The sequence below is a fragment of the Typha angustifolia genome, chromosome 11, assembly GCF_048772165.1.
Source record: "Typha angustifolia cultivar Huaian chromosome 11, ASM4877216v1, whole genome shotgun sequence".
NCBI lineage: Eukaryota > Viridiplantae > Streptophyta > Magnoliopsida > Poales > Typhaceae > Typha > Typha angustifolia.
The window spans coordinates 15,262,458-15,288,374 of record NC_133249.1 but is presented as its reverse complement, the minus strand read 5'-3'; the positions used below and the strand labels follow the sequence as shown (position 1 = coordinate 15,288,374).

General features: G+C 38.8%; 4 protein-coding genes across 7 annotated transcripts; 2 read left to right on the top strand and 2 right to left on the bottom strand.

Annotated features, from left to right (window-relative positions):
* Positions 1-105: 105 nt before the first annotated feature.
* LOC140769505 (RNA pseudouridine synthase 2, chloroplastic) lies at positions 106-4,076 on the bottom strand. Its single transcript, XM_073110209.1, has 7 exons — positions 3,691-4,076; positions 3,452-3,595; positions 2,839-3,093; positions 2,308-2,507; positions 1,348-1,426; positions 809-984; positions 106-711 (listed from the first exon to the last, which is right to left on the bottom strand). The coding sequence occupies exons 1-7, from the start codon at positions 4,030-4,032 to the stop codon at positions 609-611; spliced, it is 1,299 nt and encodes a 432-aa protein (XP_072966310.1). The 5' UTR covers positions 4,033-4,076; the 3' UTR covers positions 106-608.
* A 223-nt stretch (positions 4,077-4,299) lies between these two features.
* Positions 4,300-7,510, bottom strand: LOC140771095 (probable protein phosphatase 2C 60). Of its 3 annotated transcripts, none has more exons than XM_073112490.1 (5): positions 7,086-7,510; positions 6,352-6,770; positions 5,635-6,002; positions 4,955-5,191; positions 4,300-4,791 (listed from the first exon to the last, which is right to left on the bottom strand). In XM_073112490.1, exons 2-5 carry the CDS (start codon positions 6,668-6,670, stop codon positions 4,546-4,548), a joined length of 1,170 nt encoding a protein of 389 aa, XP_072968591.1. In that variant the 5' UTR covers positions 6,671-6,770; positions 7,086-7,510; the 3' UTR covers positions 4,300-4,545. The 3 variants fall into 3 exon arrangements, with proteins under 3 accessions (XP_072968591.1, XP_072968592.1, XP_072968589.1); XM_073112491.1 differs by having other exon boundaries at positions 6,352-6,715; XM_073112488.1 differs by having other exon boundaries at positions 6,352-6,709; positions 7,086-7,509.
* A 6,535-nt stretch (positions 7,511-14,045) lies between these two features.
* Positions 14,046-17,262, top strand: LOC140770779 (aspartyl protease family protein 1-like). Of its 2 annotated transcripts, XM_073112046.1 has the most exons (10): positions 14,052-14,404; positions 14,481-14,613; positions 14,959-15,197; positions 15,283-15,510; positions 15,601-15,736; positions 15,816-15,889; positions 16,006-16,111; positions 16,197-16,257; positions 16,636-16,707; positions 16,791-17,262. In XM_073112046.1, exons 1-10 carry the CDS (start codon positions 14,088-14,090, stop codon positions 16,991-16,993), a joined length of 1,569 nt encoding a protein of 522 aa, XP_072968147.1. In that variant the 5' UTR covers positions 14,052-14,087; the 3' UTR covers positions 16,994-17,262. The 2 variants fall into 2 exon arrangements, 1 of the variants encoding a protein (XP_072968147.1); XR_012106053.1 differs by lacking the exon at positions 16,197-16,257 and having other exon boundaries at positions 14,046-14,404; positions 16,791-16,929.
* Positions 17,263-19,442: 2,180 nt separating this feature from the next.
* LOC140770903 (aspartyl protease family protein 1-like) lies at positions 19,443-22,831 on the top strand. Its single transcript, XM_073112227.1, has 10 exons — positions 19,443-19,806; positions 20,099-20,222; positions 20,500-20,735; positions 20,833-21,057; positions 21,153-21,288; positions 21,362-21,447; positions 21,535-21,637; positions 21,733-21,793; positions 22,230-22,301; positions 22,380-22,831. Exons 1-10 carry the CDS (start codon positions 19,484-19,486, stop codon positions 22,586-22,588), a joined length of 1,575 nt encoding a protein of 524 aa, XP_072968328.1. The 5' UTR covers positions 19,443-19,483; the 3' UTR covers positions 22,589-22,831.
* Positions 22,832-25,917: the final 3,086 nt, after the last annotated feature.

The following is a 25,917-nucleotide window of genomic DNA, read 5'->3' as shown; positions in this document are numbered from 1 at the left end:
ACCCCCAAAATTCATTTCCTATTCTCCAAGGTGGATTGTCTCAGCAGGGCAGTGAAATTTTCAGAATTTGTCAAGAATTGGATCATTAGATTAGGAGTATATAATAAAAACAGCACAGTGAATCTAAAGCCTAGAATCTCAAAAACATATGTAGCTTGAATAGTACATGAAAAAGAACTTTCAGTTCTGATGACAGTATGGACATCATGCGTAACTGACATTGGACCAAATCTTACGCTCTTTTTACATTACAATTTTCTTTTCTGTCAATATTTATTCCCGGAAACAAACCATTTTTGAGTCAGAGATCTGTCAAAAATCAGCCAATACCTTCCTGTTCTGAACCCTTGCAATCACTAAAATGGGGTATCATTGTATGTTACAGTGTTTAAGGACTTTTCTCAGAATGTTGTTGGATATAAATCAGCTGCATGCGGATGCCATTCTTCTGTGCCTGTTCTGATGCAAATCCAAGAACAGAACAGCATCTCAGAAACTAGCTTGAGAGACAGCGCAGGGTGAAGCTGTGTAGAGTTGCTTTAAATAAAATTTTGGCTTTTCTTCAAACGTAGAATTGCGCAATTGCTCAGCCATGCTCAATTGCCTGCTCATGAACGTGTTATGTTCCTAAGTTGGTCCAAAACTTCAGAAAAATCATTAGGTGGAGAGCATGAGAATTGGAGAAACTCTCCTGTGTGCGGATGCTTGAATCTGCAAAAGGTCGTGTTATGAAGAGATGACTTAAAGAGTCAACCTCACAAAAGTGGACGAGAAGTACCAGAATGAAATGTATCTAGTGCTTTCTTACCCAAGTGATAAAGCATGAAGGCATGGCCTCTCTAACTTTGATATCAGGCTTGAGATATGGCCATGGTATCTTGAAGGAGTTCTTGGCTTGAGCAGCGACAGTGCCATGCTTTTGGTACCTCCATAAACTTCATCACCGAGTAGAGGAATTCCCAAGTACTTTGCATGTGCTCGAATCTACCACAGGCCACAGGGCATCAATTAAAAGTGGCAAGGGAAAAGATAAATTAACAGCAAACAAAAGAGATAATTTTATGCCCAAGCAATATCCAGATTAGAGTGCAGCAATCCAAATCAGTATGTGCATATGAATGAAAAAGGAGAATAATGAACTTTTGATTGACACTGGCACGAATTCACCATGATTAAAAAAAATTCAGAGGACACTAGAAATAAATTATTCTGAAATTTTTTGTTCACACAATTTTCTGAAGTTTACACTGAAAAAACATTTGTCATACTTCAGAAAGGCAATAAAACAATGTCTTGAGTATTGTTGTTTCTACTCCACTATGAAGAGGCTCACTGATGTTTTAGTACCTGATGAGTGCGCCCTGTTTCCAATCTCCACTCCACTAGTGCGGATCCACCACCGGCAAGAACCTCAATTACTTCATACCTGATGTGTGGACAGCTCAATTAGAATTGCAAAGGTGAAGTACTCTCTAACCACAACATAAGCCTTATATCTGATTGATCTGCACTTAGATTCCAACCAGGCACAAGAGCACGCTTTTTAGTGCCTAACAAACCATCAAACTGGTATACGCCATCAGGACCCTGAGCCAGGAATGGTGGTTTCAGACACAAAGCACACTTCATGAGTCTACAGCAACAGTATCTATAACTGTTTCTATAAGTTATTCTATCCGTCAGATATCTATTACTAGTGTTACACCTCAAGTCCTTAACAATAAGGAGCCACATGGAAAGTGTCTGTGACTGATTATTAAAGGTATGCCAAGCTTAATCCTACCTCTATTTCTTTGTATGCAACAAATAACCACAGATGTTCCAACCTCATAGGTAGCTAAATCAAACACTGCTTGATCCAAACATGAGAAAGCAGAGTCAAAGAAAGAGTTAGAGAATGCCAGCATTGAGAAGGTATATATTCATACCCCTTTAATTAAAATCATCTAACTAACTAGATTTATAAGATATGTAGGAATTGTACACCATTGTAGACTAACTAAACCAGGGAATTAACTTAAAAACAATTATAACATGAGCCTAATACCATTTTGGTGTTTATTTCTGTCATTGTGGTTTAGTGTGATATTATAAACCAAGTAATAATATGATCCTGCTTTATTTTCATCACTAAACCTAGGAATTCCAATTTTGGTAGTTTTGTTATTATATAAGATTGCCCATCCAGGACAATGCTTTAAGCTGTCCTTCCTGAGTAGCAAGTTCAGTTTAATCTTGTGTCAACTATTTTCCTTGCAATACATACCACATTGGGAATAAGTAAGACGCAAGAAGAACATGAATCACCTACTAGCAGCATGGCGAGCATGTCTGTGACTTGAAGCAGAAACAGCAACCATACGTGTTCGATTATTGGGGTCACGAGCTATTGGTATCTCAACTCGTGCAGCATTTGGATTAGGTACACCAGATGTGAGACTTACATATACTCTATTAATGGTGTGCAGCTTGAATTGTTCTGCTAATTGGGCATGAGCATGCTCATCCTGCCATCAAAGAGGAACACAAAAGGTATAAGCTGAATTTCAGCCTGGCAAGCCTACCATAGTAATGCGTCTCAGAATAAGTTAATTTATACCAACACGAATATTCTAAAACAAAATATCTTATAAACCAGCAAAGTTACTAGATCCAAGTGGTGTGAAATATGTTCAACATATTTTATATCTAACATGGAAATCATTTGAAACAACTTGATTTGCTTCAGCGCAATATGTTTTATTTGTATTCTTTAACACTAAGCTAAAAATTTGTTTTCATAGAGATAGCTAGCTAATGAAGATAAACCTGTGTGGCCATTCAACTAGTATTAGTTACCTTGGCAACGACAAGCAGTCCACTTGTCCCCTTGTCAAGCCTGTGCACTATTCCTGGGCGCACAAGAGCCTCATGAAAACCTGGACTTATTTCTGCAGATAGTTGATCAACATGAAGGGCATCAATCTCCTCATCAGAAGAATCCAAGTCAGCCATCATATTATTCTTCACGCAGGTAAAGGTTGGAAGCCTACAATGATGAAGAACAGCATTCACAAGGGTGCCATTAACATTTCCAGGCGCTGGATGAACAACCTAAAAGACACCAGAAAATAAGCAGCAGCAACACAGGATTCAGACTATGATACCTTATTGAGATCAAGACTAAAAGAAAACGTTTTAAGGGATAATATTGGAAAAAAGAAAGTCCTGCTCACCACAAAATTATAGAAGAAAAGTCACATGAGAATTAATCAAGATAGCTAGAAAATGTCTAGAGGAGTCTATTGATTTCTTCAATTCTTAACAATCTCCATGGTTTATCTCAGCTGATGGGAAGACAACCTAATAGTCTTGGACATCATCAACAATCTAACTACATGATTTAAACCTCAATGATTTTTTTTTATAAAAAAACGTCCTACATTTTACTGCAAGCAAAAAGAGTTTTCACCATGTGTGCAGGTTTATTCACGACAAGAACATGCTCATCTTCATATACAATATCCAGGGGAATGTCTTCCGCTTCCGCCCTCAGGGGTTTCAACTCAGAAACCGTGCAACTAATCAAATCCCCGCCTTTTACAATATGCGAAACCTGCCAAAAAAGAAAGATAATTAGAACGCAAGTGAGAGAGTTATTGAGTAAACAAGAACGGAAACCCTAGGGGAAAATGCGAGCTTGTTCAGAACCTTATCAATGGTCCGGCCATTGACGGAGACGAGGCCGGATCGGATGCTCGACTGGATCCGAGCCCGGCTAACGCCTTCGATTCGAGAGGAAATCCAAGCGTCGAGCCTAGACTTATTGGATCCCGAATCCACCGTCTCTTCCAGACGAAACCCGGCGTGGTTGCTCCTGGGTGGAGGAGACGGGTGCGGATCCAAATTGCGTGGAGAAGAAGAAGAAGAGGAGGAGGAGAAGAGCGACTTGGAAACCCTAGCTCTAGGGTTTCCACGGAGGAAGGCGAGAGAGGAGGAGATGGAAGACGAAGAAGTGGTGGCGGCGGCCGCGGCCGCGGGAAAAGATAGCATTTTTCGACTGCTACGAGGGAGGTGTCCGTTTCTTTTCGGATTGAAGAGATATTGTTTTCTCTATTGGGCCTCTAAATGGGCCGGACTTAATTAAAATTTGGGAATATAATTTAGCAGATATATATATATATATATATAAGTTCATATTCAAAAAAATAATTTGCAAAATCTAATGCTATCCCTTCATAATAATTCAGATAATACTAAGTAACATTAACGTTTACCCAAAAGAATTCACCAACATTAGTATGTAAAAACTAAATAAAAGGCAAACAACTTATTCTGAAGATCTTATTTAATCTAAGGAAGAGTAAAACTGATTAAAATTCTCAGCCTTGAAGCTCCTTTCTTGCTGTTCAGATTGAGACATTGGATAACATGGATTTCTACTCTATATTAAATTTATACAGGTAGTGAGAGCTTCGACGCCACCATTTTTACATCATTGTTGAGAATACAATTTGGTGCAGCAGACAGAAAAGATGAACGATTGGTTCATAAGGAGATGTCGAGTTAGGTCGATGGCGTGTGAGAATTCCCTGCTGGGTTGATACCTCCACATCTTACAGAGAGACCAGGACCTTTGTGTGAGCTTGCCTTACTTGCGAGATTTGAATCAAGGAATACTACGACGACGGTTATGTCATCGTGGAAGTGCCTACGGACCCCTCGGTCAATCTTCTTGAGATCAGAGTACCTCATCTCTCTCTTCTTGGCTGCTTCTTGCATTGCAGCTTTGACAAGCCTCCGAGCACTTCCCTGCGATATTCCAACGGCAAAATGTCAAATGGTAGATGAGTATATATCAATGTATTAAATGGTACTCCAACTAAACAATGTCCAAGAGGACTGGTCTAATGCACAAGTCAATACTCTTGCACAAGCAATAGTTATAACTAGTATTGATGGAAAAAGAACTTACACTCCGTGGACTGTTATGAACAATGTCAACAGCCTCTTGGTTGCTAAGGTGCTCCCAAAGTCCATCAGATGCAAATATAAGAAACTGATCGTGAGGTTGTAGTGGTTGCACAGAAATTGACGGTTCTCCACTTAGTATAGGTTTGCTGAAAGGTTCCCGAACGCGAAATTTTGCATATAACGGTTCCCTGTTGAATTCTGCTTTTTTCAGGTAAGCATCACCGATGGACCTAGAAACCTGCATCAAATTGCTGTGCTTTCTGAGATTTTAAGAGTTTGTAAAATTATAGCTAAAATTATCATTAACATGTATTGAGGTAGAGTAAATAGAGTAAACAGTAGGCACCTAATGTGCGGGCAGTTCCAGTGTTATGAGAGAAAATGTAAAACAGGGTAATTTGAGAACATTGTGTAGAAGTGAAAGGTGTAGTTAACACTTGAACTGTTCAAGGCCACAATTGACAAGAATAAACAAAACAAGATGAGAATCATCTCAGCTGAATCTTGAATAGCTTCCAATGTTATCAATTATCACCAGAAGTGCATGTAACTAACCTGGTTAGATCATTCCCTTTTGAGTTAATTCCGAAGTGTTCTTCGGAGTTGGGTCGACATGCTTTGTTTTGGGTTTATATACAATTTCCACTAAATGAAATATGGGAGCGATGATATGTTGCATACCTGAATGAGACCCTTAACACGCCAAACATTATGCTTCAGAACAACAATTTTTGAATCATCTGGGTGCATTGCCTGCAACTCTTTTCTCACAGACTCGATTCCTGCATTATGCTCTGCTGATAGCTGGACAGCCAAAACTTCTCCAGTTGCTTTGACTTGTCTTCCCAAAACAACACGGGAGTCCCCAACATTAGCTACATATAGCATACCACCACTGATTACGCCAACCAGGCAGCACGAGCCAACAGCCGCAAGCTGAGGTTTCATAGGCCATTGTTTGGCAACAAGAGAGAAAAATCCCTCTTCAGTCGCTTGATATGCTTTCCGTATTACATCAGTTGAGATTGAGTGTTGTTCAGATGTAAATCCTGCCAAATATGGCAGCTAATGTCAGACAATACACACAATTGCCATTGCAAGACAAAAAAACATTATTAGCTCTAATTACATAAAGAGGTACGTGATATGCAATCATGCCGTTAGAGCAGATATACTATAAACTGATCGAGACTAACAACAATATTCATGATGTCACCAAGCAAAAACAAATTTATGTCAACGAGTGAATCAATATACCCACTTAGCTCAAGAGGAAGCCTTCTAATTACTAGTGGATCATGATATTGAGCTAAGAGTACAGATTGAAACAAAGGAGCCTAGTGAACTAAAAATAAATTACAATATCTTAAGTATAATATGTCCAGGTTCAGAACCTACTCTTAAGATTCTGGAAGAGATGATCAATAATATAGTGAGACGTCTCCGGACCACCATGGCCATCATAAACCCCAACGAAGGTCCCATAAGGGCCCGAATCCAAAGAGCTCAAAGGCCCTGACTCAATCTGGCTTTGATCCTCAAGCAAGCTATTGGCTTGGACCACAGCCATGGAGAACTCCCCATTCATGTGCTGTCCAGTGTCCTTGTACCAAAGAAGTCCATCCTGCTTTCCAACTGCATCAGCACCTGTTCCGATATATCGATCGGGCGACGTCCGCCAACAGGCCTTCAAGAAGCTCATCAACCTTGCTAACATCCCTCATCTCACCCAGGCCAGCCGGCGAGATCTCATCATCTATTCCTTACACAACAACAGCATCCAAAATTAAAATTCAAAAGCTCTGATCTCCCTTTCCCTATTCCGAAACAAAAGGAAGCATATAAATGTTGTCAAGTAGAGCAACAACAATCGAATCAATTAAAATATACTCACCCATCAACTAGAAGATAAAGACAGGTTCTAGACTAAGGTAAAGGTCAAAAATTTCATCTTTTCTTTGTTGAAAATTTTGAGAGCATAAATGGACTTTGAGGAGGAGTTGAAACATAACACGAGATGTCTTTTTTCTATTGTCATCTCCCGAAGTAGATGATTCTTACGCAGTTCAGCATATCATACATCACAAAAATCCAAAACCAACATCCAAGCATCAAACGGTTCTCATTCTTACCTCCAATAAGGACTCCAAGACTTGAGGGGGGGAACTAGGAATCCTTGTCATACCGAATCATAGAAACCGAGCCGGAGAGAGCCTCAGAATCCAAAGGAAGCACGACCCAGGTTCCCATCTCCGTACAGCGAAGATAACCCAAGAGACAACTCCCCTCGATAGTGCCGTATCCGAGGGAATTATTCTACCATTACGGGCAAAAGGCCAGGAAAAATCCCACCTTTCCGTCGGGAATCGCTCCAACCGCGTCGAGATTGATCCGCTCCGGTGGATTACGCGGTTGCAGACGACGCTAGATTGGCTCCTGGATCGGGAAAAGGAAGTAGTTGGGCGCTCGATATTTGGTTTCTGTGTAGCTCTCTCTCTCTTATGGGATATTACAACAACAAAGAAAAGAAATATAAATCTCTCTCTCTCTCTCTCTCTCTCTCTCTCGGAAATAAAAACCCCATTTAAATAAAGGGAGGCAACGAAGGGGAGACGAAGCCAGCGAGGCAAAGAGGCAGCTCGTGGGGCCCACCACCACACCAAAGCTGACAGGTGGCGAGAAAGCGTGCATGGAAGTAAATTAACTTTGGCGTCGGCATAGATTATGTGGATCTTTTCGTTTCAAACCCTACTATATACGTTTATTTTATTTTGGTGCAAAAGTAAGGACTAGACCATAGTAAATGTTTCTTTCTTATTTTATTTTGCTATGTTATATAGTACGGAATCACAGATAGAAGACTTAAATCCTACTCCTTCTTTCAAACAGTAAAATTTCTTATCAATTACTGGGGAGGGTGGAAGTGAAGAGAACTCACTCTCGATCATGCAATATGTCCTACAATTAAATTAAATTAAATTACATTAAGATGGTTATTCTTAGCTATTCTTAATCAATCCTCCTCATGCTTTATGACTACTAAATAGACCAAGCAAAGAGGTGCTTCTCCCCCCCTCATAGTTTACTTGCTCTTTGCTCTAGAAATAGAGAGTGAGAGAGAGAGAGAGAGAGAGAGGAGATGGAACCAAACTCCATTAAAAGCACTTTGAATAATGGAGGGGCTTTTTGGGCTCCACTTGAGGAGATCCAACCTTACCTCCATGTCCACAAAACTGCACATTGCTTCCTCTTTGATGGGAATGGAATGATTGGTGGGTAAACCCATGAAGGTGCAAGGAAGATGTGCTCTCTCCCTCTCCATAACTTTTTCCTTTTTCTCTTTTCATTGAGTCTTACAAGGTGTCTGGGAGTAGGATTGGCAAGTTCATGCATGGCTGAAAAAGAAATATGGAAGGAGAAGGCTTGTGGAAGGAAGCCAATTCTTTTGAGAAGTTCACTTTTTGAGCATGCCATTGTGATGGTTTCTCTCATTTTGACAATGATAGACAGTGCAATTTAGTAGTATTTGCGATACTAAAAATGATGTCAAGGACAAAGAAAGAAAGAAATAAATCTTAGTTTTTATTCATAAATTAAAAGGTGCCTAGCTAGCTAGTTGGATTTAGTGATTTATCCCATCCAAAAAAATTCAAATTATTCCTTATAAGCCTATTTGGTGTATCTTTTCAGAATGTTGCTTTCATTACATCATTAATTTTATACTTGATTAGGTTCCACCAATAGTCAAGTTTATACGTGAATAGAAAAGCTTTTCTCCTTGTGAGGGTTTATCTTAAATCTAACTAATGCTAGCCTATACAAAATTTAATTAATTAGGTGATCCTTGAAAATAACTACTTGTTGGATACCATAGATATATAAAACTTATATGCTCATAAGGTAACATGGTCAATATTAAGCTTGCAAAGAAATAATTTAAATTGTAAACTTTGACTGCACTACTATATACTGCACAAGAGTGGAATATACTTATGATGTATTAAATTGAATGTACTTCCAAACAAATAGTACTCAATGAAATTGTCTCTTTTGAAGTCAAAAAGGTGGTGGAATATATTTATGATGTATTAAATTGAATGTAGTTCCAAACAAATAGTAATCAATGAAATTGTCTGTTTTGAAGTCAAAAAAGTGTAATACTACATAAAATATTGAGAGGGATTTTAAGAGGTTAGTTAGACCTTATACATCACCACCTCATCTCTTTCTTTGAATTCCTCCTTCATTTCAATGATCTTCTGGAGGATTCAATCTGTCTTATTCATCCATTTCTCATGTCACTCATGCAATTATGCAAATTAATTAGAATCCCTACTTCTAGACCTCTTCTCATTTGGATAAATAACTCTTGGGCTTCCCTTTTGTCCTATGTAGTCATCAACAATGACATTGATTAATTCTATACTTCGACGAGAATAAGAACAGGAAAAAAAAATATGTCAATCGAAGCTTCTTAAGGAAATATAAACACTCCACCAAATGATTTTTTATTTTTAATTTTTCTTTTTTTGTCAAGGCATTAATTGTGTGTGACGAAACAATATTAGTCATGAAAACAACCTTAGTATTTTTATGTTCTAATAATGTTTGATGTTCAACATGTTAAAGTACTATTATCGTCTTACGTATCATATCAACACAAGTTTGAGATTAGCATTTTGATAATAAGTTACAAGAAAAATGCTATATATATATATATATAAAGAAAGGGAAGGAACTTTGAAAACTAGTATTAGGTACAAGAGTTGGAGAACGATAGAAAATAAGAAGAAGAGAGATACCTAAAACCCTAGTTAATACCTCCCCTTAGTTAAGTTGCCCTTGTGATTTTGATTTGTAGCTTACTACGTGTCCTTTTCTAGAAACTAATTTCTAGTCTCCCTCTTCCCAAATGCATCTTGTTGGACCAAACAGTTGTCAATTCATAGATCTCTCTCTCTCTCTCTCTCTCTTATTCTTTTTGTGAGAGATAGAAGTATTATTTTGTTAGGTAAAAAGGGAGTCATGACCACACAAAGTTGGTCTACGTGCTCAGATGACCACCATGCATGATAAGCATGCGTGGATGGAGAAGTATCAAAACCTAATTTCTATGCACTCAGAGCAGTGAACTTATCAATAGCAGGCCATAGTTGGTGAACTATAGCTTCGACTAAAGCATAGTTTGTTTTTTTTCCTCTTCTTCTTCTTTTTGTGTGCAGGTTGATATCCCATGGAGATCCAATACAAATTTAGAACATGCATGAAAGAATAATAAGATGGTGGTTAAGAAAAAAGAAGAAGCTATCAGTGGGGATATGTCTGCCCTATATATATCCGGGCATGAGTTCCTTGTAACCCTAACCATGTAAATTTTTCTTTTCTGGCTAACTTAAAGTGGGAAGTTGTTTTGAATTTGTTGTTGAAACATACAAGAAACTGAATTTAGAGGGTTTGATATAAAGAGAAACAATCCTAAAGAGAAACATGGAGAGAGGCTTAGATATAATAAGTATTGTGATTCAGTGCGGGCAGATCACGTGTGGGTTGCTCATATTGGGCAGTTCTAATCATGGCCCATGTTACCCCTAAAGCTTCGAGCACACTTAGAATTGTCAAATGCGTATAATTGATATATTAACATATATTTCAGATAGATCAAAGTAGATGATCGCTACAAATAATTTGATGATGCTACTAACATGCAATTACATAGTTATAGATATCTAATTCGTTAAAATTGTTCAACATTTTATGTAGTTTTAGACATGAACCATCTTTTGTTAATATTTTAATTTTTTAAAAGAAGCGAAGACAAGCTTAAGAAGGATCACCACCACACCTTTTGTTAATATTTTGTCCTACCTCACTCCTCTTCCCTTCTCTCAATGTCAAAGAGGTACTTGTAACATAAGTGCATAATGAAAAACATTACAGAAACAAGTGTCAACTTGTTTTATCCAGAAACAAAGTACATCATCAAGCAAAAATCCTTTACATTTAGCAGTGCTGGAGATATCCTGACATGAAAATGTTGAATTTTGGCTCTGGACAGAGACCACATTATTGAACACCATGAGATATGCATATATCAATGAGTTAGGGATGACTAATCAACTGGGAAGCCAAGAAATTTGTTCATCAAACTAGCAGTTGGCATTGGATCTCCTGGTGTTTAAGGAAGGAAAGTCTCCAAGTTCATCGCCTCAATAGTCTCGCACAGAAGAGATTAAATCCTCGTTAATGACCATGATTAGAGGTTTACCCAGTTGCAGAGTCCTGCACCTGCATTGGAAGCTCAAAAGTTCAACTACTTCAAAACAGAGCATACCTTTCTTTCAGTCTCAATGTTACAACGAAGGGAAATATGAGACAATAGATTCACTTCATCAGAATTATTTTAAAGGGCAAAGCTACACTCTATCACAATATATATATATAAACAGTGTGTTTTGTGCAACGTAAGAATTGGAAAAGTAGAATATTCTCACTAAACAAGGTGTACACTACATTCTTGAAAACCAAAACTAAGTTCAATACTTGAGCTTATCATAAATTAAACTAGTGAATTTGCAAAAATATTTTGGTCATCCAGACAGTGGATTTGCTCCTGGGAGCTGAATATTGGACGATGTAATATCAAGATAACTTGTGATTCAGTCCACAACTTCCAGATTTAATTGGACAGCCATACAAGAACTATCCAACAATGGAGGTAATCCAGTATGTAAGTGTTCACTTCACCAATTAGAAGTTTGGAGATTGTTAGAAATATTAATCACTCACATTGGAAAATAATGCACATGCAAGATGAACACAACCAAACAAAAAGGAGATTGTATACATGGATTTCCAAGCACATCGTACAAAATGTTTTATTTTATACCAGTTCAATAAAAATAAGATCTCATATGTTATGCCACTTAAATATTTTAATCAGAACAGTGCTTCTCCATTCAGTTATAGAAATCACTTTAAAAGAACTTTTAAAGCACAGGGATGTAATGATATATTTTCCCGCTGATTTAAGTAAATAATCACCTCTTTCTCTGCATGGCAAGAAGCTGACAGAGATCCTCTGATAGTTCCTCAGAAAATAAGTGTCGAAATATAATGAATACACATCCAAAGAAGGTAATATTAAATGTTTCTTTTAAGGCTTCAAATGAGTTCTCAAACATCATATTCCCACTTTTGTTCTTGTAGTTCTATTATTTGATATATACAAATAAGTAGATGAAAACCACTATAAAAGCATGTCAGTAGGACATTGTTTTAATTTGAGACTAACAGAGAGCTGGTGTCAGATAAACAGAGGACTTATATTTGGGACTATTTTTGCTTGATCATTGAAACACACTAAACTAGGGAACCACATAGAAACCACTAGTTTTAACATTACATCATGCCTTATCAAATAGATATTCAGAAAAGTTTTAACATTACATCATGCCCAACATCAAGATATATTTTAACCATCAAAAAAATATCAAGTCGACTAGACTTCAACTTCCACTAGACATTAAACCCTTAAAAAGGACACAGATAACCAACTTACATTGTTTGTCCATGTAAGGAGCTCAAATACCACTTATTAATCAGGATTAATTGTAGAAAATTATTCACTTAATGAATGTAGATCATTGAAGATGCAAGCATCATGAAAAACCCTGATGCTTAAAGACTATCAAGAATGAAGCTTATTATCTAGAAAAAGCAAAGAGAAATGAGTGCCTTTGAAGGTATATAGGTTCCATGGCCCATTTGAATGAGAAGAACAGTGTAGCCCTTTCGGAATAATACTTCTACCACTGGAACTCAATACTCTCAGTACTCAGTAGCCATTTATATGTGGTAATATGGCATGAAAGCATTTTAACACAACATATAAATATATACATTTGCATCCAAGTAACTAAACACTAAATAGTCAATTTTCTCTACAATCTAACATACACATTCTCTACTAACTAAACTATGTAATTCAACACAGCAATTTCTACTAACAAACTTTCTCTACAATAGCAATTCAGCATACTCATATAGCAAATTAAGGAACACTGACAATGCTAAAACGGTTTTAAATTCTAGTTGAGAAAGTTATCAAGAACAGAAAAATGCATCAAAATGGCATATTTAAACAGGTGGTAGAAGAAAAGCCACAAAAGAATCAAGCATCTGTCAATGAATCCATCCATCTACCAAATCCAACTAAAATTTTCAACCAGACAGGATGTGACCATGAAGAAAACTACATCCTTTCTCGACACCGAGAGGGAAATGGGAAGCCGAGGGCTCGTCCTCAGCGAGATGGCGCAAGAGAGAGAGAGAGAGAGAGAAGGCAGCTACGACGCGCAGGAAGAAAGAGGAATTGGGCCGACGGCCCAATTTCCGTCACTTAATGACGTAACGGGTTAAAAGAAAAAGTTTAACGGGTTTAAAGCGACCCAATACCCGACCCGCTATAACCAATAACGTCGAAAACTATCCCTAATCAGAGCAATCGATTAGATGCATACCAATCCAAAGATCTGTAACAAGAGAACGATATCTCTTCGTCAATCCTACTTTCCCAGATATATTCCATAGATTGTAATAATATTACTAATTTTCCTCTGAATGATTAGTAATGGGAAGCACGATGCTTTACTCCGAGTTATTGATCTATGTGACAAGAACCTTATAAGGGGCAAGTGTTTCATGGAATGCCACTAAGAATATCTACATTATTATTATTAAGAATTTGATAAATAAAAGAAGATATAAATATTTTTATTCTTAGTTATATATTCCTTTTTAGTTAAGTATATATGTGTCTGAAAGGTATCCATACATAACTTATAGGTTCTCAAAAAGTATAGATGTAAACATGACATTTAGAAATATATATACACCAATAAGAAAATTTAGACCTATTTATATATTTTAATTATTCCTTTTATTTTGTAGTAAGAATGAGAGAGAAGAACTATTCCGACTCCAACTGTCAACGGAAGCCGACGACTCCCGCCAAGACCGCTTCTTCTCCCCCTCCAACTACTGTTCTCTCTCTCTCTCTCTCTCTCTGTGTCGCCCGTTGACCAAAACTCAAGGTTAAATACCCAAATGTCAACTCAGGCAATTGAGCTCCTCCAATGGCTTCCTCTTCTCCTCACATCCTCCTCCTTCTCTTCCTCGCCGCCGCCGCCATATTTGCCTTCTCCTCTTGCTCCGCCGCCACCTTCGGCTTTGACATCCACCACCGGTTCTCAACCCCAGTGCGGCGGTGGGCCGAGACGCACGGCCACCCGGGCGCGTGGTGGCCGGAGAAGGAGGGCACGGCGGAGTACTACGCCGCCCTCGCCCGCCATGACCGCGCCCTCCACCGCCGTTTCCTCGCCGACTCCAGCTCCTCCGAGCTGATCACCTTCTCTGACGGGAACGAGACCTTTATGTTCAGCTCTCTCGGATTGTAATACTCTCAACAGCTTAAAATTTACTTGTAGTGTAATTATTATTCTAATTCTTACTTATTATTATTATTATAGCTTGCATTACGCATTCATGGAGTTGGGAACGCCGAGGAAGCGATTCCTGGTGGCGTTGGACACCGGAAGCGATCTCTTCTGGGTGCCCTGCGATTGCGTGCAGTGCGCGCCAACCACCTCCCCTAGATATGGTGTATGCCTTCTACGACATTTCCCATTATTATCATTATTATTATTATTATTATTATTAGTCAACTATGTTAAGGGCATTCTTGTAAATTTACACCTCTATGATATACTCTTCTAGGCATGGCTGTGTCCAGATCTACAAGGGATAAAATTATCATGGTTTATTCAGCATCCCCCTAAATAGATTAAAAAAAACTTATTGAGAGATTAGAAAGTCAGCTCTTGAGACGAAAATTTTGTTTTGATATATAAACCGCATGATAGAGAAGAAAACAAAGAGACTAATTATGTTCTAATTTGATCTTTATCCTTCCAAGTAACTTTGTGTGGAAATTATAACTTTGAACAGAAGCTTAAATTGAACATATATAGTCCAACTCAGTCTACAACGAGCAAGAACGTCCCTTGCACAAGCGGTCTATGCGATCTCAGCAGGCAATGCTCTGCAGCAAACAGCAGCAGTTGCCCCTACGTTGTTCAGTATCTATCTGCAAACACTTCATCCTCTGGAACTTTAGTGGAGGACACCTTGCACTTGATAAGAGAGACAGCTACTCCTGAAGCTGTTGAAGCATCAATTGTGTTTGGGTACTTGTTCTTCTCTTTTTAAAAGCATCTCATGATATCAGTAGTACTTCTTCATGTTGGATGCCATCCTCATCATATTTTGCAGTTGTGGGAGAGTTCAGACTGGTGTTTTATTAGAAGCTGGAGCTCCCAATGGCCTGTTTGGGCTTGGTTTGGATAAGATATCAGTTCCAAGCATCTTAGCAAGCAAAGGAACTATTGCTTCTAACTCCTTCTCCATGTGCTTCGGAGATGATGGTTATGGGAGAATAAATTTTGGGGACAAAGGTAGCTTAGACCAGGATGAAACTCCATTCAGTATCGACATTCGACAGTAAGTGTTTTTTTAATTTTCTTTGCAGCGGTCCTTATTTTCAGCAATCACATATGAGTTACTCTGTTGCGTTTAAATCGTTCTCTGCAGTCCATCATACTTCATTAGCATAACAGAAACACTAGTAGGGAAGAATAAATCCAGTACTGGGTTCAGAGCTCTTGTTGATTCTGGTACCTCCTTTGCATTTTTTGCTGATCCAATCTACACACAGCTCGCCACTAGTGTAAGTTTACTCACTTGATCATGAATTTGAACTTCGTACTTCGAATGTAGCAATAATGTTATTTTCTTTCCTTCCATAGTTCACTGAGCAGGTTCAAGAGAAGAGGAGTGCACTTGATCCTAGTATACCTTTCGAGTATTGCTACGATTTAAGGTAGTCTTATATATATATATATATATAGATAGATTTACGCAGATGTTTTCATATCTTTATGATATTTAGAGGCCACCCTAGGCCTTACCTAATAGATTTATTGTTGCCCTGTGCAGTCCTAATCAAACAGAATTATATTATCCTGAAATCAGTTTCGTGACAAAAGGGGGTAGTTTGTTTCCTGTTAACCATCCTTATGTTCTACTCGGCGACCAGAAGGAGGTAAAAGTACAGCATTGATGCACAAATACATTTTTCTGACTTAGTAGTATTCTTACCAAATGGTGTTCTTTGTTTTGATACTCAGAATAAATTGATCGGATATTGCCTAGCTATTCTGAAGAGCGACAACGTGAATATAATTGGGCGTAAGCTCTCAAAAATTTGGTCTCTTCGACTATGATATACTCTTCTAGATTTTATAGAAAACTTCTCTCTTGATCAATTTTGTCTTTCTCAAACTACAAGCAGCCAATTTCAGAGGTCTGATTGTAGCAAACTTGCTAGTAGCAAATTTAATTGGTCTACATTCTTTCTCAAGTTGCTACTAGTGATTGCTCTCTTCTTCACTTATTATATGCTCATCTAGATTTTATAGTAAATTTCTCTCCTGATTAATTTACCTGAAATCAATTTCAGAGGTCTGATATCTGTTGACAATCAACTGAGAAACATATTTTCCTTCCTATAAGACTTGCTATAACCTTATTCAAATGACATGACATATTCACCAACTCTTGATGCAGAAAATTTTATGACTGGCCTTCGCATTGTCTTTGATCGAGAGAGGTCAGTCCTGGGCTGGAAACAATTCAATTGTAAGTGCTCACCCCCTTGAAATAATACAGCCATCAGCCTTTCATCGAATTACTATTTACAACGACAGAAAATATCACAACAGGTTATAATAGTGAGAGTTTCGACAATCGAAATTCCTCTTCCTCTCCAACGGCTGCTCCTGCACCAAGTAGTGATAACTCCAAGGGAGCATCAAACAAGACTATAGATGCATTGGCGCCATCACCTTCAGGCGTTTCATCACATCTGAATGCCATGGCAAGCATTTTCCTGATGCTTTTCCTGCTAGTAGTGGCCATTCTCTGATCAATTCTAATGCTGTGTGATTGATGGTATACTTGTTGATCCGCATACATCATCATGCACATATTTGCCTTCCAGTAACAATACCACATCACAGTGCAGAGGAAGGGTTCTGTATTTGCATTGTAAATTTTATTCCTTTTGTTTGTTTGATATTTGACATTGAGATTTGTTGCTTCTCTGCATGATCAAGTTTCAGCAATAAGGACATGTTGGCATATAATTGTAACATCAATACTATCAATGTTTGGATCACAACTCTAGATTTTTTTTGACTGGATTACTGCCGTCAGCCGTTAGGTTTTCCATCCAAAGCTAATTGCGCTCATATTTTTATATCCTAGATAATGTTATCAATTTGAATATGTACTTATACAAGGTTTTTGAACATAGCTTTGATTAATGCGAGAATTCTACTTGGATTGATGACTATATGATTATTGTGTAACAGCTGGTTATAACAACATTTTATGAGGATTGTTTGTTAGAGAATGTAGTGTTGTTAATCTTCTTTATTATTAGTTCTAGCTATTTGCTCAATAATATTGGTAGTATTTAAATGATCTAGAACACAGTTTACTAGTTAATATTCCAAGTATTCTCCTTTCAGATATTGACCCATTCTTAATAATGTTAGCTCACCACTAACAGGATTTGAACATAGACTATATTTCAAATTAAGAATCTGTTTGAAGATTATGCCCTCTTGGGGATTTAATTTGCTTGGTAAAGAAATATAATCATCATCATCAATAATTAACTTAAGCTCTTGTACAAGGTTCTGAACATAACTTATACTATGTAAGAAAATTTTTAATTGGATTCAAAACTATATTTTAGGGTAAAAGGATAAGATATAGCGTAGACAGTTGCATCTGTTAGTCAACCGTTAATTACAATCAAGACAAAGTTAATACATACGTTATTCAACTATTATTTACCCCCACAAAATATAATCTGATTTGAATATCGTATAAGTAGTTTAGTTATTTTGTAATTTATAGATAGCGAAAAAGATAACGGTGCAAATGAAAAACAAATAGTTTTATGTGAAAATTTTAATCCAATTTAGTCTAAATCACAGAGTGATTAAATGTTTAAGTTTGAAGTATAAAATATTAAGTCAAAATCAAGCTAAATCAAAAGAGGCAAACTATAATTTGCAAATAGAAGACTTGGTATAATATTGCTATTATTCTTCTAAATGATTAGTAATGAGGAGCATGATACCTAACTAAAACACTCTGAATGTTAATTATTATTTAAAGGGGGTCAAAGTTTGAGCTCCATATGCATTCTGTGCCATTCTCCTGGACTCAGGATTTTTTTTTTTGGAAGATTAACATCAAGTGGTTCATGGAATGCCATTAAGTCATGCTAGTTGTGTAACAAATATTCAATAAGGTATAGTGTATAAGATTGATAGGATTAAACCAGGTCAAAGTCAGCTGTGAGACTTGCTTGCTATGGTGAATGATATTAATTTTATTTTAAAGTGATATTAAATTTATTTAAAGAAAATGTATAATTACTATTAACATGAAGAAAGGTAAGTTATGATATTTAATAGGATATTATTAAGTTCCCACTTATCTTTAAAAAAAGGGATAAACTATGTAAATAAGTAGGAGGTAGTAAACCTCACATATCATAAATAACTCTTTTATTAGTTACTAAGACCAAACTAAATACCACCTAAATTTTAAGTTACAATTTAAAATTTCTATTTGTGTCGCTCAATCTACTTATAGTTTTAATACAGGTTATTTTACAAATCACATTCTATATTTTATCTATTTTATTATTTATACTCATCTTTGATGATTTTGTAACTCGACCACTATTTTTCTTTATAGTTCTAGTTTCATATTTGGATATTATTTTCACTAACTAATATTAACCAAATTATTAAAATACTCTGACCACTATCTTTTCTAAAGGCATAAATAATTTAAGTATTTATAAATTATTTTGTATATTATAATGAAATATTATTTTGCTGGTACCATTTAAATTAACCGAGGATATTAAATAAGAATTATAAGAAAAAAAAAGTAGGTATTGGGTTACATAAACATCGTAGCGAGTATGATTCATAAAATAGATAAAATATAATGCGTGATTTATAAAAATTTTATAAAAGTAGCAAAACAAATAAAAATAAAAGAAAATTATGTTTTGATTTTTTTTTTGTTTACATTAAAATTAAATTTAAATTTTGAAAAAGTTTAAGGAAACACTCTAAATTTTAGCGTTAACTATGGTGACTACATATCGTATTATAATGATTATTATCTTCACTTCTACCGTACTTTTCTATATTACATTTTTTACCCTTCACCGCTGTGGAGTTTGGTGGGCCCCCCGATCTTGACCACCAACTGTCACATAAACCCGACGACTCCCGCCATGGATGCAATCCTCCCCACTTACCTACTTCTCCGTCGTTGACCCCAAGATTAAAGTTCTATTAAAACCCACCATGGAATCCCAATGCACACCGAAGACTCTCCAATGGCTTCTCTTTCTCCTCTCCTGCTCGTCGCCGTCATCCTGGCGGTCTCTTCCTTCCGCCTTGCCGCCCCCGCCACCATCGGCTTTGACTTCCACCACCGCTTCTCCGGCAAGATGAGGCAGTGGGGGGAGTCGCACGGGTACCCCGGCGAGTGGTGGCCGGAGAAGGGCACGGCTGAGTACTACGCTGCCCTCGCGCACCACGACCGCGCCCACCACGGCCGCTTCCTCGCCGCCGGTGACTCCTCCATGCTCACTTTCCTCGACGGCAACTTGACGTATCGCGTCAGCGACCTCGGAATGTATAGCTTTCGCTTTCTCTCTTTCTTCTCTCAAAATCTAAGTATTAAATATAGAAACTAGTAATAATTGCTACCAAAAATTACTTCATTAGTTAAATCTAAATAATTATGATTAAAACATAATTAGTATAACGAAGTATATTTTATCTTAAACAAAATTTATTGTAACTTAAAAGAAATAAGAAGTATTTAATAATAATCTGCTCAAAAGAATTTAATGATAATAGTGTGGAACTGGTACGTTTTGGAAAATTTGGGCTTTTATTTAATATTATTTGACATGTAATTTTAGGTTGAATTACGCGTTCGTGGAGTTGGGGACGCCCAAAAAGAATTTTCTGGTGGCTCTGGACACGGGAAGTGATCTCTTCTGGGTGCCCTGTGATTGCGAGCAATGCGCACCAGCCCAATATAGAGTATGTCTTCCTCGATACTCTCCCATCCTCTCTGTTTCATTCTTCCTATCTACTTCTTTACTGTCTTCCATTTGGTTTGGTTTGATTTGATGAAATTAGCTATTTGTTTTGGAGGATTGAACGAGATTAATAGAGTTATACAGAATGCAGTTTTGCTCTTTGCGTGAACTAGATGTGGATTGATAGCTTTTCATGCTCAAAAGGATTAGAATTTATCTTGGGTTGCCATTCTCCTAACTCCTTTTTTGGTTGTGTTGTGGACATTAAACTCTGACAGAATGTTACCTTCAACATTTATAGTCCTAGTAACTCTACAACAAGCAAACTAGTTCCTTGCAGTAGTAGCTTGTGTGAGCTCCAAAGCTCTTGCTCTGGAGCAAGCAGCAGTTGCCCCTTCGAGGTTCAATATTTATCTGTGAACACCTCATCTTCTGGAATACTGGTTGAGGATGTTCTGTATCTGACAACTGAGACTGCTAGTCCTGATGTTGTCCCAGCTTCTGTTGTCTTTGGGTATGTTTGGTTTCTTTTTTTTCTCTTTCAGTATGTTATCATCTTAATACGCCTTCAACATTTTATATGATTTAATGGGTTCCTAATTATTTTGTAGCTGTGGAAGAGTTCAGACTGGTGCATTTCTAGCTGATGTAGCTCCCAATGGCCTGTTTGGGCTTGGTTTGAGTAATATATCTATTCCTAGCATTTTATCAAGCCAAGGTCTCATTTCCAACTCCTTCTCTATGTGCTTTGGAACTGATGGTTATGGGAGAATTACTTTTGGGGACAAAGGTAGCACAGACCAAAGTGAAACCCCATTCAATGTCGATAAAAAGAAGTAAGTATTTTTTTTAAATATATATATATCTTTGCCGTATTTGTTAGAAGAAGAAATCTTCATTCAATTTTCTGAGTGAATTCTTTTGTATGCAGTCCATTTTATTCTATCAGTGTGACAGGGTTAATAGTGGATAAAGCGAATTTTACTACTAGGTTCAATGCTTTTGTTGACTCTGGTACCTCGATCACGCTTTTGGCTGATCCAATCTACACACAGCTTGCCACTAGTGTAAGTAGTTACTTGATCATGAAGTTGGATTCCACACCTTGATGAAGCAATTATATTTTCTCTTCTCTTGTAGTTTACTGCCCAGGTTCTCGAGATGCCACTCCCACTCCCACTCCCACTTTATCCTGATCTACCTTTCAACTTTTGCTACGCTTTGCTGTAAACTCACATTCCAAAGATTTGTTTATACCATTATGGTTTTCAGAGGCTGCAGTGCCTAATAAATTGTGTTATTTCTCCATGCAGTCCTAATCAAGATAGCATTTATATTCCCAGAATTAGTGTTGTAACCGAAAGTGGAAACCTGTTTAATGTTACTGATCCTATTGTCCCACTCATCAACCAGGAGGTAACATAAAATAACGGCACAATTATTATCGTCTTACTTATTATATATTAATATGCTTAGTAAATCATGTTTCTCTGGTTCTCCTCAATATGTAGGGTACTCTATTTGGGTATTGCCTGGCTGTAATCAAGAGCAGCAACGTGAATATAATTGGGCGTAAGCTATTCTATTCTCCATTTTGACTTATATACTGTTGCAAATCTTGTTTTGAGCTTAGAATTTCTATAGATGCTTTTGCTATGATTTTTCTATGTATGTTGACAGTAACAGCCAAAAACACTCCTAGGATTACCTTTGAGCTGAATGACCAATACCATTGAGCTGCGAATGATTATTCTTTATGTTCTATTATGAGAAGCTCATCTCACTGTCATAGTAAACATTTGATGAGAGTTCATGAAGCAACTCTTGGAACACTCACATCTGTCAACAAGCAGTAGCAAAATTATATTCTTTTCTAGGAGGCTGGATTAAAAATTATACTCTATATATTCTTAACTTATGATAATGAACAATATGATATTCGCCACTTGCTGCAAAAAGTTTACAGTATCTGATAGTTGTGTTTGCTGCATGACTACTCCTGATGCAGGAGATTTTTTGACTGGCCTTCGCGTTGTCTTTGATAGAGAGAAGTTAGTCTTGGGTTGGAAAGAATTCGATTGTAAGTGCTCACCCCCTTGAACTAATACAGGCATCAGTCTCTCACCCAACTATTATGACACCAAAAATATTACAACAGGTTATGGAACTGCGAGTTCTGGTAATGGAAACTCTTCTTCCCCTCCAGCATCTGCTCCTGCACCAAGCAGTGATATTCCAGATAACTTTAAGGAAGCATCAAACAAGACTAAAGCCACAGCTCCAGCACCCTCACGCAATTCATCACATTTGAACGCCAAGACAAGCCTTTTCCTGATACTTTTCCTGCTAGCAGTGGCCATTCTCTGATCAATTCTCTATGATGGAATGCTTATGCGTCAGATACCTTGTTCATCCACATACATCATGATGCACATATTTGTTTTCCAGTTACAGACCGCATCTTCAGTGCAGAGGAATAGCTCATTATTTTTTATTGTAATTTTTATTCTTTTTGTTTGCTTGATATTTATTCGTTGATCAATATATTATCTTGTATCCTATGAATTGGGTGTTCATAAGTGGTGTTGCACTGAAATAATGAAGAGTACATTTGGGTGTATCATGTTGCATTGCTCCCCTCATCAGTCATTTTATTTTGAAGGATGCAATTACAATTACCGTTAAAATTCGTCGCATCCTTTTTGTATAGTGTCTGAATTCTTATTTGGATACTGTGTTGAAGCATGCATTTGTTGAGTTAAATCTCTGTGAATGCACTGCACAGCGGTTAGATTTCCACTTCATTTCTAAACCTATATTGCTTCTTTCATGCCAATGTTTGAGAGACTTCTTCCATTTGTTAGGTTTCACAACTACGAAATACAAACAAGATTTTATCATCAAGAAATAAAAATTATCATTCTCTAACAGCTTTCTTTCAGATAAGTCTTGACAATAAGAGCCAAGTCTACCAACCAATACATATCACAAAGGCATGTGCACCTAAGTTTATAATTCAAGGGAGTGATAAGATATCCCAAGCAATCAAGGGATAAGTGTTGGTTGTGATAAATGCATTCAAGGGGTATCTGAAAGTGTGGAAAGATTTTCTTGTATATCACGTATGATTACAGGGGTACATATATAGCAGCCAAAGGGAGAAATTCAAGCCTACCTCTAAGGCACAATTACAGCCACAATTACATGCCTAATTATAGTGGTCTAACACTCCCCCGCAGTCTAATCGGGAGCTTCGCTAACGGTCAGACTGGACCGAAAATCCTGGAAGAGTGAGGTAGGAAGACCCTTAGTGAAGACGTCTGCGTACTGTGATGTCGTAGGTACATGAAGAACTCGAGTATGACCGAGGGCAACTTTCTCTCGAACAAAGTGGAGATCAATCTCAACATGTTTTGTTCGCTGATGTTGCACTGGGTTGCTGGAGAGATATACGGCACTGACGTTATCACAATAGACCACGGTAGCTCGGCGAGGTGGATGGTGAAGCTCATTTAACAACTGTCGCAGCCAGGTAGCTTCAGCAACACCATTTGCCACAGCTCGGTATTCTGCCTCGGCGCTGGACCGTGAGACTGTGTGCTGGCGCTTGGAGGACCAGGACACCAGGTTGTCTCCTAGAAACACTGCATAGCCGGAGGTAGAGCGACGGGTATCCGGACAGCCAGCCCAGTCTGCATCCGTGTACACGACAAGGTCTGTAGGTGAAGAGCGGCGCATAGTTAGGCCAAGTGAAAGAGTACCTTGCAGATATCGCAGAATCCGCTTGAGAGCCGTGAGGTGAGGCTCCCTGGGGTCATGCATATAGAGGCACACTTGCTGAACAGCAAAGGCGATGTCTGGACGGGTGAAAGTCAGGTACTGTAGGGCACCAGCTAGGCTGCGATACTGTGTGGCATCAGCGACAGGAGATCCCTCGGCAGATAATTTGGAGTGTAGATCAACAGGGGTGCTGCATGGCTTGCACTCACTCATCCCGGCTCGCTCCAAAATATCTTGCGTGTACTGACGCTGAGAGAGAAATAACCCAGTAGCAGACCGTGACACTGAAATACCCAGAAAATGGTGAAGTTGACCCATATCTGTCATAGCAAACTCACGCTGAAGGGCCGCAATGATATGCTGTAGAAGACCAGCAGAGGAAGCAGTGAGAACAATATCATCCACATAGAGCAACAACAGAGCTGTATCGGCTCCTCGACGATATATGAAGAGAGAGGTGTCTGACTTTGCTTCAACAAATCCAAGCGAAATAAGATGAGAGGCAAACCGCTGATGCCAAGCACGCGGCGCCTGCTTCAGACCATATAGTGATTTGTTGAGTCGGCAAACAAAATTAGGACGAGAGGAATCCACAAAGCCCGTGGGCTGAACGCAGTAGACTGTCTCTGTGAGAGTACCATGCAAGAACGCATTCTTCACATCCAGTTGGTGAATAGGCCAGTCCTGAGAAAGAGCCAGAGAAAGAACTACACGGACTGTCGCGGGCTTGACCACGGGACTGAAAGTTTCATCATAATCAATGCCAGGCCGCTGCGTGAAACCCCTGAGAACCCAGCGAGCCTTGTAGCGATCAAGAGAGCCATCAGCGTGCAGCTTGTGACGAAAAATCCACTTGCCCGTAACCATATTAACACCAGGAGGTCGTGGCACAAGACTCCAGGTGTCATTGGCGAGCAATGCATCAAACTCAGCTTGCATAGCAGCGCGCCAATGTGGATCAGTCAGGGCATCGCGGACGGAGCGAGGCAGCGGTGACATGGCCACAGCATGGAGATTTAGGCGATCCACAGGTTGGGCGATGCCGGCTTTTCCGCGCGTGCGCATGGGATGCGCGTTGTCGACGGGGGTGACGGAGACGGGGCGTGTGGCCACTGTGCGGCCGGTGGTGGTGGTGCTGGTGGCAGCAGCCCCTGCGGGATGGACGGAGGCAGCAGCACCGGGGCTCCCAGGTGGCGAGGCAGGGGAGACGCTACTGGCAGTAGGTTGTGCAGGTGACACAGGGGACAGCTCAGGATGTGACGCCGGGCTGGTGGGTATACCTGCATGCACAAACGGAGCTCCAGGAGCCGGAGTGGTAAGGTCATCCTCATCAAGAAGGAAGTCCAAGCTGGAGGATGCCATGGGCGTGGTAGACATGTTGGCGAAGGGGAAGGAGGATTCATCAAAAACGACATGGCGAGAAATAAGAATGCGGTTCGACTGAAGCTCCAGACATCGGTAGCCTTTGTGTTCGGAGGAGTAACCGAGGAACACGCATAGAGAGGAGCGGGGTGCAAGTTTGTGAGGTGCTGTGTCGGTCATGTTAGGGTAACAAGCACATCCAAAAACTTTGAGATGGTCGTAGGAGGGTTGGGTGGAATAGAGGTGGGTGTAGGGAGTTGAAAAGGCGAGAGTTTTGGTGGGGAGGCGGTTAATCAGGTAGGTTGCGGTGTGAAGTGCCTCGACCCAGTAGACCGGCGGAAGACTTGCCTGAAAAAGAAGAGATCGCAAAATATTGTTAAGTGTGCGGAGAGAGCGTTCGGCCTTTCCATTTTGCTGGGAAGTGTATGGACACGACATGCGAAGTGCAACGCCGTGGGAGAGAAAGAACGTGCGGGCCGCAGAATTGTCAAATTCGCGGCCATTGTCACACTGGATGCTCTTGATGGTGGTGCCGAATTGAGTTTGAACATACG